We start from the raw sequence: 14,341 nt of genomic DNA on the forward strand, positions 1-14,341 counted from the left end.
AAGTCGAAGGGTCCAGATTTCGTTTCTTATGTTTCTTCAGGATGATCTGAGGTCCGTTGGGACTGCTCCCCCTCTTATTCGAATCTCGGGGGTTGGACATCCTGCTAGGTCCCCTCCTATGGGTGGGACCCAGGAAGGGGGTGGTTACACCCCTCTCCTTTGATCCTGGCCGCGCTGGGACAGGGGCTGGGAGGCCCCAGAACCGGTTTGGCCGGATCCTGCAAGGGGCAGCCTTGTGCTCCCCAGGCAGTGTCTGGTTTCATTGAAACCTCCCTACTCCAATCCACTATCTCCTGTCTGGGGTGGTTTGACACCGCCCTGTGACAGGAAACTCTTTGTCCAGGCCTCCTCTGCCGGGTTTCGGTCAGCAGCAGGAGGTCAGACCCGTGTCTGTGGCAGGGGCATCCATTTTGTGGATCTGAGGCTCATTTTAAATCAACCGCGTTTCAGTAAAGTAACATGTCTTCTCCCTCTAGAAGGGTGGAATGCTATCCCCGTCGCCAGAACTGGCGAGGGGATAGTATTCCAATTCGTATGACACCTTACACGACATGTTTTGATAAAGCCAAACCAAAGTTGCTATATAACCGCGAGGATTATAATGCGCTTAAGAGTATATGGTATGGCATTATCCCGGATCAGCTTAGGGAGTTGTTCCCGACAGCTGCAGACAGGCTCAGCTCATGCCAGAGCACCATCTCACATAAAACCACGCACTCTGCCTCCAGGATTGATGAGGCCTTCCATAGGAGTGGCTTACAGGCTATATATGTGTCCAGATATAGGTTTAGATATAGGTGTACTATATCTAAGCAAGGGGTGATTACACCCACTTGCCCCAGCTGAGTGATCAGCCAGTTGTGTCAATTTAAGAACCAGCCAGGGGTGGCAAAAGCTATGCTTCAGCCCCTGGTAGGCCTTGGTGGCACCTATGCCCTGGGCACCTATAGTGCATGGTACAGGGGCTGACAAGGAGTCCATTTCCAATTGTGGTATGTACCTATAGCACATGTATTATAAATTTAGAGAGAGAACAGCAGGCTGGGGGTCTGATTAGCAGGCCCACAGCCTCAGTAAGTCGAAAACCAGTGAAGCAAAAAGCAAAAATTGGGGTGACCATAGGATAGCAGACCCTACTCTCCTACATAACCCCCCCCCAAACGCAGGGACATTAAACTTAACCTTGACCAGATAAGTCTTCATGTTCTAAGTGGAAGTACCTGGAGAGACCATCTGCATTACCATGGTCAGTCCCTGGGCGGTGCTCCACTGTAAAGTCCATCCCCTGTAGGGAAATGGACCACCTGAGCAGTTTGGGATTTTCACCCTTCATCTGATTTAGCCACAAGAGGGGCTTATGGTCTGTCTGAATTAGGAAGTGAGTACCAAACAAGTATGGCCTCAACTTCTTCAGGGCCCAAACCACAGCAAAGGCCTCCCTCTCAATAGCTGACCAACGTTTCTCCCTGGGGGTCAGCCTTCTGCTAATAAAAGCAATGGGCTGGTCTTGACCATCTTGATTAAGTTGTGAAAGCACAGCTCCCACCCCCAACTCAGAAGCATCTGTCTGTACAATGAACTGTTTGGAGTAGTCAGGACTCTTCAGGATAGGTGCAGAGCACATGGCCTTCTTCAGGTCATCAAATGCCTTTTGACAGCTAACTGTCCACTGAACCTTTTTGGGCATCTTCTTGGATGTCAAGTCATTCAATGGTGTCACAATGGACCCATAGTTCTTTACAAATTTTCTGTAATACCCAGTCAGGCCCAAGAAGGCTCTGACTTGTGTCTGGGTAGTTGGAGGAGTCCAGTCCTGTATGGTCTGGATCTTGCTCTCCAGTGGTTGAACTTGACCCCCACCTACTAGGTGGCCCAAGTACACAACCTTGCTCTGCCCTATCTGGCACTTAGTAGCCTTGATAGTCAGGCCTGCCTTTTGCAGGGCCTCCAGAACCTTCTTCAGGTGGATCAGGTGATCCTCCCAGGTGGAGCTAAAGACAGCAATATCATCTAGATATGCTGCACAAAAGTCATCCAGCCCAGCAAGGACTTGGTTCACCAACCTTTGGAAAGTGGCAGGTGCATTCTTCAAACCAAAGGGCATTACCACAAACTGATAATGCCCACTAGGGGTAGAGAATGCTGTTTTGGCTTTTGACTCTTCAGCTAGTCTGATTTGCCAGTAGCCAGCTGTCAAATCAAATGTGCTCAGAAACTTGGCAGAAGCCAATTTATCAATGAGCTCATCTGCTCTTGGAATGGGATGAGCATCTGTCCTAGTGACAGCATTGAGACCTCTGTAGTCCACACAAAACCTCATTTCTCTCTTCCCATCTTTGGTATGAGGTTTTGGCACAAGGACCACTGGGCTAGCCCATGGGCTCTCTGATGGCTCAATCACTCCAAGCTCCAACATCTTTTGCACCTCAGCCTTTATACAATCCCTGACATGGTCAGGTTGCCTGTAGATCTTATTCTTCACAGGCAGATTGTCACCAGTATCCACCTCATGGGTGCACCAGCTAGTCTGACTGGGTGTGAGTGAAAACAAGTGTCTGTGGGCCTGCAACACCTGTCTGCAGTCCACCTGTTGCTGCTCAGTGAGGCTGCCTGCCAAGGCTACTCCATCAACTGAACCATCATCAGGGTTCTGGGAAAGCAGGTCTGGGAGAGGGTCACTCTCTTCCTCCTGTTCCCCATCTGTGGCCATGAGGAGACTCATGTCCTCCCTGTCAACAAATGCTTTCAAACGATTGACATGGAGCACCCTGTGGGGGCTCCTAGGGGTGCCAAAGTCAACCAAGTAGGTGACTTCTCCCTTCTTTTCAATGATAGGGTAGGGTCCAGTCCATTGGTCCTGGAGAGCTGCTGGCCCCACTGGGTCCAACACCCACACCTTCTGCCCTGGCTGGTACTCAACCAGAACAGCCTTTTGGTCATGCCAGGCTTTCTGTAATTCCTGACTGGCCTCCAGGTTTTTGGATGCTCTCTCCATGTATTCAGCCATCCTGGAGCGGAGACCAAGTACATAATCCACAATGTCTAGTTTAGGCTTTTTGAGAGGTAACTCCCATCCTTCCTTCACCAAACTCAATGGACCTCTTACAGGGTGGCCAAACAAAAGTTCAAAAGGGCTGTAGCCAACCCCCTTCTGTGGGACCTCTCTGTAAGCAAAGAGCAAGCAGGGTAAAAGGATGTCCCATTTCCGCCTAAGCTTCTCTGGTAAACCTTTTATCATTCCCTTTAGGGTCTTGTTGAACCTTTCCACAAGCCCATTGCACTGTGGATGGTAGGGTGTGGTAAACTTATAGTTTACTCCACACTCTTTCCACATTGCTTTTAAGTATCCAGACATGAAGTTGGTACCTCTGTCTGAAAGAACCTCCTTTGGAAAGCCCACTCTTGAGAAAACTGCAATGAGGGCTTTTGCCACCACAGGAGCTGTGGTGGTCCTCAGGGGAATTGCTTCTGGGTACCTGGTGGCATGATCCACTACCACCAGTATAAATCTGTGCCCAGATGCTGTTTGAGGATCCATGGGACCCACAATGTCTATTCCAACTCTTTCAAAGGGTACCCCCACCACAGGTAGTGGTATCAGGGGGGCCTTTGTTGTGCCACCTGACTTACCACTGGCTTGGCAAGTGACACAGGAGCGACAAAACTCCTTGACATTTTCTGACATGTGAGGCCAGTGAAAGTGTGGAACAAGCCTGTCCCAAGTCTTGTTCTGGCCTAAGTGTCCTGCAAGGGGAATATCATGGGCCAAGGTAAGAAGGAAGCCCCTAAACTTCAAAGGTATAACCAACCTCCTGGTTGTGCCAGGCTTGGGGTCTCTAGCCTCTGAATAAAGGAGTCCTTCATCCCAATACACTTTATGGGTACCTTGAGCATTCCCTGCAGCCTCAGCAGCAGCTTGCTGTCTGAGGGGTTCAAGTGAAGGGCAATCTAATTGGGCCTGCCCCAGGTCTGCCCTTGAGGGTCCCCCTGTCCCCAGAAACTCAACCTGATCAGGTTCAAGCTCCTCAGAGACAGTCTCCTCTTGGACTGCAGAATCAGTTTCCTGTGAAACCTGATCCTCAACCTGGGGCAAGTGGGAAGGCACAGCCTTAACCCTCTTGCTCCTTCTCTTGGGTTGTGGTTGGTCTATTGTTTCAAGATCCACCACTGGTTCAGGAAGGCACTTCTTAGCCTGAGACCTTGTCACTGCAAGGACATGAGCTGAAATCCCTAGCATTTCTGCATGAGTCCTGTACTCCACTTCTGACCAAACTGAGCTTTCAAGATCATTGCCTAACAGACAGTCTACTGGGAGGTCTGCACTCACAACAACTTTCTTTAGGCCATCTACCCCTCCCCAGGAGAAGTTCACAACAGCCACACTATGGGAAGTAGTGGAGTTGCTTGCATTGGTCACTAGGTAACTTTCACCTAGTACAATTTGTCCAGGGTCCACAAAGCCAGGTGCCACCATTGTGACACTGGCACAAGTGTCCCTGTAGGCCTGAGCCAGTTTCTCATTGATTAAGGGAGTCTGCCTATATTTGCCCAGGTTACTGGGGCTTACTGCAGTGGGCAAAGATATGTCCACATCATATAGGAGAACTGCCTGTGTGGGGATTCTGACTAGGCCAGATTCCACCTCAGTACCCAGGGTCAACCCTACTAAACCCTTTGGCTGTGTACCACCACTGCTGACTGTACTAGGGGGTGCAGTTGCTTTAGGAGCTGCAGTGGTGGGGACTGGATTTTTCTTAGTGCATTCACTGCCCCAGTGTGAAACTGATTTGCAGGTATTACACCAAGGTTTCTTTGGGCCATCGTTCTTCTTTTTCTTGTTTCCATTTTGGGAACCCCCCTCCTTATTGCTAGTTTGGGGGCCTGAAGACTTCTGGTCCTTTTCTTTATCTTTCTGATTCCCACCCTTCTGGTCTGTTTTCTTCTGGTCACCTTGGTTCTGGTTTTTCTGCTTAATCCTTGTTCTGACCCATTTGTCTGCCTTCTTTCCCAATTCTTGGGGAGAGGTCAAATCAGAGTCAACAAGGTATTGATGCAACAGCTGGTTCTGACAGTTATTAAGGATCTGTTCTCTCATCATAAGATTGTACAATCCTGTATAGTCTGAAACTTTACTTCCCTGCAGCCAACCCTCCAGAGCCTTAGTGGCACAATCTACAAAATCAGTCCAGTCCTGAGTCTGTGCTTTTTGGGTGTCTCTGAACAACAACCTGTATTGCTCAGTGGTTAGGCCAAACCCTTCAATAAGAGCACTCTTCAGAACAGAGTAAGTTTTGGCATCCTCAGGTCTAACAGTGAGGAGCCTGTCCCTCCCTTTCTCAGAAAAGGAGTACCATAAAATTGCTGCCCACTGATCCTCAGGGACCTGCTGTACCATGCAGGCCCTCTCAAGAGCAGTCATCCATTTGTGGATATCATCCCCTTCCTTGTAGGGGGGCACAATTTTTGTCAGGTTTCTATTGTCATAGGCCCTGTCTTTTTCTTTAGGAACTTTGCTGCCACCAGTGGCATCTAAGCCACACAATTTTTTCTCTCTTGCTAAAGCAAGTTTAGCTTGAGCCAAGGCTACCTCTTCCCTTTCTATTTGGAGTTGGACAGCCCTCATCCTGGCCCTATGCTCTATTCTCTGGGAGGAAGTCATTCCTCTTTGAGATTCTCTTGAGGCACTAGAAAGGTGAGAGTCCCTTGACAGAGATCTCTCCCTTCTATTACCTGGGAGAATTTGGTTATGAGATCTGGAGTGGTGCTGGCCCCCTCCATTCCCATGTAGGTCCAAGTTGGCCTGGTTAAGCCTGGCAACCTGTACCTGGTTTCCCACCTGATCCTGATCTTCAGGCTCTTCTACATCAGAGCCTTCCTCTGGGTCTTCCTCTTCCTCCTCTATTCCTTCTTGAAGATCCTCATTCTCAGGGGAGTTTATCCCTTCCTCTGTTTCTAAGGGAGTCTGAATCGCCTTATCTAGGTCATCCTTTTCTAGGAGAGCTATTAGGGAAGGAATGGTAGGGCCTCTGCCCTTTTTTAGCCCCCTGGCTGTGCACAAGGCACTCAGGTCTTAGTGGCTAAGGTTGTCATATCTGGATGTTGTCCCTATAGGATCAACTATTACAGGAGCAGAGCCTGAAGCTCTACCTGTATCAGACATGACTGCTAGTGAGGTGTAAGTGGTGCACTTACCTACACTAAGTGGTTTCCTACTGTACCTTGCTAGTGAGTTGTAGTCAGGGTGTGCTAATCCCTTTAATCTACAACTACTAAGTTCAGTAGAACTTAATATGCTAAGCTTTTGATTTATATGTACCTAGAGGTACTTGATGTGATCTTTCAATTTGATAAAGATTGCAATGGTAAAACAAACAGCAAGCTCAAATCCGCACCGCTGCACACCAATGTGAGAAGTTGGCCTGATAGGTAGTGTTTCCAATTCTGGAACCACTGGTTATCAGTCCAAGCAAACCCCAAAGATGTCAGGTTGTAAGTCAACCTTGTAGACAAGCTATCCTAGTGGTAGCATGGACTAAGCAGCCTTAAAGGCTTAACTTAAGAGGTCGTGTTAAGCGAGCTTGTTTTACCACATACAATCCTGTAATCAAATGAAAGGACACCACACAAGTATATATTATAAAAATATATGTATTTATTACTAAATTACTCCCCAGTACTCTTTATGAGGAAAGGGGCACAAGCGTTAAATCAAAAGCACTGTTACACATATAAAGTTGCACGTTTATGGATGAGGGCGGGTGGCCACTCAGACCATATATCAAAAAAGTGGTATAAGTAACACTTTACGAACAATGGTTAGGCCTAGGGCCTAGAGATTCGCTGGGAGCAGTCAGGACAAGCAATGAAGAAGTCGGGAGTAGCCCACAGGAGACGGATGCAGCACGGAAAGTGCAGCGCGCACCAATGCACTGTCAATGGTGCGTAAAAGTCAATTAAAGTGAATAAAAAGATACTTCCGCTGAACCTAGGAACACAAAACTTTAGACACAGACCCTAGAGGTGTGTACCAGTGTAAAGACACCGGCGTTGCAAAGTTACCTCACCCACAGGCCGTGGGTGCACAGGGTCGAAGTGGCGTCGGGTTCTGTCACGCAGGTTCTGGGTGCTTGGAGCTGTTGCAGCTGCAGGCGCTGTGAAGCAGAAGTGTCCGGTGCGATCCAAGGGTGGATCGATGTAGAAAAGTACCTGAAAGCAGAGGGGACAGAGTCTGGGTCACTCAGCAGTGACCAGGGTGGAACCAGGACGGAACCAGGCAATGTCGGGCGCAATCAGGCGGTTGTCGATAGGCTTCTCTCCGCTGTCACGTGGGCTCTGGGGCATCTGCGACGTCCAGGAGCAGGTCACGATCTGTCCCACGTAGGCTCTCGCCGTCAGCACCGTCGGCTTGAAGATTGTAGCAAACAGCACTTGGCAAAAGCAATCCACGCGGAACCGGGAGATTGCTTATCACTCGAACCAGGAGGGTCAGAGTGGGTGCTCCTTTTCACAGGAGCTGGTGCAGATCTGGAGCAACCAGAAAAGCAAGTCGTATTTCGAAGTTCGTCGGCACAGGGGCCACAAGCCAGCTGGCAAGTGACCGGGCCAACGCGTCGAGCGCACACAAGCAGAAGGGCCCCACGCAGCACTCGTCGAGTGTGGAGGGGTGAGCTTTGGTGCAAGTGGAGCTCGGGGCTGGGGCTTCTCAAACCCCGGTGTACAGCTTCGAGGGTCACTCGTGGGCCGCACGGTCAGCGTCTCGTGGCCTTTTCAAGATGGCGTGCCCCACGCTTCCGGTCGCCTCCACGGGTCTCAGCTCTGCAGGGACTGTGGATCGGGCAGGTAGAAGGCAGGCAAGCTTGATCTCGTCGATCTCTGTCGCTCGAGTTCCGGCGGGAACTGCAACAAAGCAAGGGTCGAGGGCTGGATGGTGCCTGTTTGCACAGGGTGGTCACTCCTTGACCACAAGGGAGATTCTTCAGTCTTCTCACGTCGTGTAGAAAGTCGAAGGGTCCAGATTTCGTTTCTTATGTTTCTTCAGGATGATCTGAGGTCCGTTGGGACTGCTCCCCCTCTTATTCGAATCTCGGGGGTTGGACATCCTGCTAGGTCCCCTCCTATGGGTGGGACCCAGGAAGGGGGTGGTTACACCCCTCTCCTTTGATCCTGGCCGCGCTGGGACAGGGGCTGGGAGGCCCCAGAACCGGTTTGGCCGGATCCTGCAAGGGGCAGCCTTGTGCTCCCCAGGCAGTGTCTGGTTTCATTGAAACCTCCCTACTCCAATCCACTATCTCCTGTCTGGGGTGGTTTGACACCGCCCTGTGACAGGAAACTCTTTGTCCAGGCCTCCTCTGCCGGGTTTCGGTCAGCAGCAGGAGGTCAGACCCGTGTCTGTGGCAGGGGCATCCATTTTGTGGATCTGAGGCTCATTTTAAATCAACCGCGTTTCAGTAAAGTAACATGTCTTCTCCCTCTAGAAGGGTGGAATGCTATCCCCGTCGCCAGAACTGGCGAGGGGATAGTATTCCAATTCGTATGACACCTTACACGACATGTTTTGATAAAGCCAAACCAAAGTTGCTATATAACCGCGAGGATTATAATGCGCTTAAGAGTATATGGTATGGCATTATCCCGGATCAGCTTAGGGAGTTGTTCCCGACAGCTGCAGACAGGCTCAGCTCATGCCAGAGCACCATCTCACATAAAACCACGCACTCTGCCTCCAGGATTGATGAGGCCTTCCATAGGAGTGGCTTACAGGCTATATATGTGTCCAGATATAGGTTTAGATATAGGTGTACTATATCTAAGCAAGGGGTGATTACACCCACTTGCCCCAGCTGAGTGATCAGCCAGTTGTGTCAATTTAAGAACCAGCCAGGGGTGGCAAAAGCTATGCTTCAGCCCCTGGTAGGCCTTGGTGGCACCTATGCCCTGGGCACCTATAGTGCATGGTACAGGGGCTGACAAGGAGTCCATTTCCAATTGTGGTATGTACCTATAGCACATGTATTATAAATTTAGAGAGAGAACAGCAGGCTGGGGGTCTGATTAGCAGGCCCACAGCCTCAGTAAGTCGAAAACCAGTGAAGCAAAAAGCAAAAATTGGGGTGACCATAGGATAGCAGACCCTACTCTCCTACAGGCGCTGAGCTCGACATGCTTCCAGCTCTCCGGGAAGGTGGCGGTGTCGAAGGAGGTGTTGATGACGTCTCGGAGTTGGGGTGCGATGGTATAGTCGGCCTTGTTGAAGACGTGGTGGGGGCAGGGGTCAGTCGGAGATCCGGAGTGGATGGTGTTCATCGTGCGGGCTGTGTCTTCGGTGGTCACTGCGGTCCAGGTGCGGAGGGTCGTGGTCGGGTGCGTTGGTTCGACGGTTGGGTGCGAGGATGGTGTGCCGAAGCTTTTGTGGATGTCGGCATTCTTGCGGTGGAAGAACGAGGTGAGGGAGTCTCAGAGATCTTGTGAAGGAGTGATGTCGTTGTTGCCGGTGCTGGGGTTGGAGAACTCCTTGACGATGCTGAAGAGTTCCTTGCTGTCGTGGGCGTTGTTGTCCAGTCGATCCTTCAGTGATTTCTTCTTGGTGGTGCGGATGAGCTGGTGGTGCTTGCGGGTCGCGTGTTTGAGGGCGGTCATGTTGTCAGTGGTCCGGTCGAGGAGCTAGGCTTTCTCGAGGGTGCGGCAGGTCTTCTTGGAGTCCTTGAGTTCGTCGGTGAACCAGGGGGCCTTCTTGCTTCTGGGTTTGCTGGGATGGTTCTTCAGTGGTGCGAGGTCGTCGGCGCAGGCTGTCAGCCACTGCGTGAAGTTGCGGGCTGTTTCGTTGGGGTCCGGAGTGCTGGCAGGTGGGTTCTGGCTGAGGGAGGTGATGAGCTGGTCGGTGGAAAACAGAAAATGCCCAAACTTTATGTCCAGGTTCCCATACCCACTATCCAAAGGTAATGCCCTATGGAGGAACTGGTCAGGGATATTTGCCTACGCTTTTACCCCTCTCCCACTACTTCCATTTGTGGTCATAAAGCTCAGGCAAACATCATTCACCCTAGTTCTTGCAGCTCCAACCTATGCCTGGCAACGATGGTTCACCTCCTTTCTAGAACTCTCACAAATTCCTCATTAAAAACTTCCGCTCAACCCGGACCTTCTCGCTCAGAACCATGGCAAAATAAGGCATCCCAATCCCAAGGAAATGAACCTTACCATATGGCTCCTGTGGTCATAGAATTCAGATATCTAAACCTTCCATAACAATGTATGGATATTCTTAAGGAAGCTCGCAGACTTACACCTAGAAAATGCTACTCAGTTAAATGGAAGAGATATGTGCTTTACCACAAGCAGTAAAAAGTTTACCCTTTACAGGCGCAGGTACAAACAATTCTTTACTATCTGCTGCATCTTTAAATATCAGGTTTAGCAGACACTTGAATATGTCTACGCCTTGCTGCCATTGCAGCCTATCTGCAAAATAGAGAACATTTATCTTTATTCAAAATACCAGTCATTAAAGCATTCATTGAGGGACTTAAAAGAGTAAACTCCCGCCAGCATGAAATTTGAACATTGTACTAACAAGGCTCATGGGGCTTCCTTTTGAGCCATTACATATATGTCAACTCCAATACTCATCTTGGAAAGTAAACTTCTTAAAGCTATTACTTCACTTAGATGTGTCAGTGAGCTCCAGGCGCTAACCTTAGAACAACCATTCTTCCAATTTCATAGAGACAAAGTTGTGCTCACAAGTAACCCAAAATTTCTTCCTAAAGTGCTCTCTCCTTTCCATATTAATCAATCAATAGAATTACCTGTCTTCTTTCCGCACCCTGATTCAGTTGCAGAAAGAGCCCTACATACTCTCGACGTTAAAAGAGCTTTAATGTATTATATCGACAGAACCAAAACATTTAGGAAAACTAAGCAATTATTTATTGCTTTCTCACCTTCTCACACTGAAAATGCAATTTAAAAGAATGACATTTCTAGGTGGATAGTTAAATGCATTCAAATTTGTTATACTACAGCTAAAGACTTTTACCTGTTCCCCCTAGGATCACTCAACTCGTAAAATAGGACCCTCAATGGCTTTTTAGGGAACATTCCTATTGCTGACCTCAGCAGCAACATGGTTCACACCACACATTTTCACAAAACATTATGTCTCTGTCTTAGCACGTCAACAGGATAATGTTGGACAAATAGAACAACTGCAACCCTCACAGGCTAGCCACAGCTTAGGCCAAGGGACTGCTTTACAGTCTATGCACAGCATGTGTATCTACAGCCACACATGCCCCGAATGGATTATGTTACTTACCCTGTAAACATATGTTCTTGGCATATATTGCTGTAAATTCACATGCGCCCAACCTCCTCCTGCCTGTATAGGTCACAGTTTACTGCTTTACATCACTTTAATTCACATTACTAGCATGGACATCACATTACTAGTACTTTAACTTCATTCTCACCTGCCTTCGGCAAAACAATCTAACGATGGAGTTGATGTCCATGCGCAGTATCTCCGAGAAGGAGAGTCACACATCCTTGTGACGCACACGCTTTTTTCATAGAAAAACAACTTGTAAACATCTGAGCACAACACCAGCTGGTGCACTTATGCACAGCATGTGAATCTACTGCATTACATGCCAAGAAGAGATGCTTACAGGGAAAGTATTATAATCCTTTAGACATCTGCCTCATATTCTCGTCAGCCACCACTATATGCAGAGTTCACTGTTTTATAGTCGATGCAGCACACGTTATTTACAGCAACATATACTGCAAACAGAAAACAATAATTACCGTATAACTTTTGGTTTGTAGCTTCTAGTGCTGTAGAGATGCACATGCGCCCTCCCCTCTCCCTGGATGAGAGCACAGGCTTCAGATTTCATACATTATACCTCCGTTGGCACTGCATCTTTATACATTTACTGTCTTGCTTTACTGTATTCCACTTACTTCACTCGCCCGATCGAGGGAAAAACACAATTTGAAGTGGAGTATTTTTCCATGTGTATTGCGGGTTTTAGGGAGGGATCAAAAGTTGCCTCAAAACAGAAGATTATCCTTTGCAGTAAAACAATTTGCAATTTCCACATTCAACACTAGATGGCAAGAGTATGACAGCGTGTGAATCTACAGTACCACAACCTTGAGATTTTCATATTCTGTTATTCTTTCGTTCTTATTTTCACTAGTATATTCATATTATTTTATTTTTTTTATCGATTTTTCTCATTGTTTCTGCTTTCCGGTTATTTCGGTTTCTTTGTTTCCGGTTATTTCTTTCTATATCCTTCTGCCTTTTTGTTCCCCATGCTTTCAACCTTTGCTCTTCTTACTCATGTCTTTTTTCTGTTTTCTTTCTTTCTTTTTTAAAAATTAATCTCTCGTCTTCATTTCTTTCCCTTTACTTCATTTATTCCTTCAAACTTTATATTTTTTGCTGTCATCTTTTCCCTACACACTTTTCATTCTTAATTCCTTCCTGTCTGACCTTTCTTTCACTTTTCTAGTCTCCCTCTTTACATGGTATTTCTTTTTTCTCTGGTTTGAAGGATGTCGACCTGAGACGGACAGTGGATGAGAGTGGCCGGATTCATCGAGCCTACGGTCATTACTTTGACCTCAGCATTTTGAATGACGACATGGAGCAAACATCTCTGCAGCTTCAAGAAGCGATGGAGAAACTGCGCACGGAGCCTCAGTGGGTCCCCGTCAGTTGGGTGTACTAGGAGGAAGAACAAAGGGAGAGGGTGTTCTGAGTGCATCAGTTTTGTACCTTGTTCCTCTTCTCTCCCCAAAAGACTCCATCTTGGATACCTATTGATGCAGATGAGGTGTCTGAAAACCAGCAAGAGAGAGAGGAGAGAGGAAGCCCCTGGTGCTGCTGTATCTAATCTCAGTGTTTTTAGGGAAGAGACAATGCCATTTAGTTTTAAAACGTTGGATTTCACCTCTCTGAACTTTTCAGAGGGGAAAGATCAATGCATCTTGGCAGGTGGTAAGAAATGTCAGTGTCTCACACAGATTCAGCACATGATGCCTCCATCCTTCCACATAACCAATCTCTTACATTCCAGGACAGTGGGCTGAACACCTGACCTTCATTTTGTACTTTAACTTCCATTCATCTTAATTGATGGGATCCCTACCTGTCTAAAATGAAATGCACTTCTCTCTCTCCCTTTCTCTCTCTGTCACTCTCTCTTATTGTTACTCTTATTCTAACAACAAATGTGTTCCCTAGAAACCCCATCCAAGGACCAGTAGATCGGGTATTTGCTCTTTTGTACATATTGTCTGTTTGTAACTCCTACCCAAAAGGAGGCTGAATTGTATTTTAACTTTGTAATATAGAAAACCTAAATTATTCTGCCAAGGACTCTGCCTCACCCCTGTAGAAAAGAATATTATGTACATTTATAATGGACTTGAACAAAGTATTATGAGTGGGGAGTAAGGGTAATTCATCCATCTGACCAGATAGCCCAGCCTCTCTTCATGAAATTGTGCCCGACACGCCTAACACACATGGATGACTTCTTACTCCATGTATGGCCACACTGTCAGTATTGTATCTTCATGTGGTGCACTTCTATCTATCTAGTTATAGAACATTTTCCAACACACTCTGTCCTTCCTAGATAATGGCATGAATCCCAGTGCATCAGCATCTCCTTAAAGTACATTTTTAACAAATAAACCGAACTCCATACATTCTTCATCAAAGATCTCTAGCATTGATTCTTGACTCCCTTTCACCAGCCATAAACTACTACCTGAACTGCCAATCTCTATCAAATACCTCAGGCCTGTTTTAAGACCATCTCCATCCAAGATACCAGCTAACTTCCAAGACACGAATCTTTATCCAGTTGTATGATACAACTACATATGCCTTGACCCTGCGTGCCTAAACAACGCGGTCTAAACCACGACTGCATTTACCATGCATGCCTTTACAACGAATTTCGTAATAAAGGCATGATTGCTAAAGGGATATGCATGGTAAAGTACACTTCCCACCAACCTTGGCCTGTGCCCTAACACCCTATAACCCAGCTCTTCAATCCACCCGCCCCAGCCCTTAAAACTACTTGACTCCTCACCCTGAGCCCTAACACTTGCCCCTGTCCAAAAAACTACCCCTCCCCTCGCCCTGAGGCCTGAAACCCTGCCCCCTTCCAAAAAACCACCCTGTCCTCAGCCTCCAGGCCCTTTACCCTAAAACTGACCCCTACCCCTGAAAACTGCCTCTTCCCCTCAACCCCCCACCCTGAGCCCTAAAATCCAGCCGCAGCCCATAAACCGACCCCGCTCTGAACCCTAAATC

At 47.8% G+C, this 14,341-nt stretch overlaps 1 protein-coding gene across 4 annotated transcripts in view; it reads left to right on the forward strand.

Moving 5' to 3' along the window:
- MPP2 (MAGUK p55 scaffold protein 2) overlaps window positions 1–13,908 on the forward strand; it is a 627,381-nt gene extending 613,473 nt beyond the window's left edge. For 2 of the 4 annotated variants that reach the window (XM_086923953.1, XM_086923951.1), the window contains one exon: window positions 12,564–13,376. In XM_086923953.1, the coding sequence (XP_086780079.1) occupies window positions 12,564–12,740 (177 nt within the window). In that variant the 3' untranslated portion in view covers window positions 12,741–13,376. Of the gene's footprint in view, window positions 1–12,563 lie in introns of all 4 variants that reach the window. The other 2 variants (XM_086923954.1, XM_086923952.1) reach the window with 2 other exon arrangements.
- Window positions 13,909–14,341: the final 433 nt, after the last annotated feature.

Source organism: Lissotriton vulgaris, chromosome 5 (assembly GCF_964263255.1).
Source record: "Lissotriton vulgaris chromosome 5, aLisVul1.2, whole genome shotgun sequence".
NCBI lineage: Eukaryota > Metazoa > Chordata > Amphibia > Caudata > Salamandridae > Lissotriton > Lissotriton vulgaris.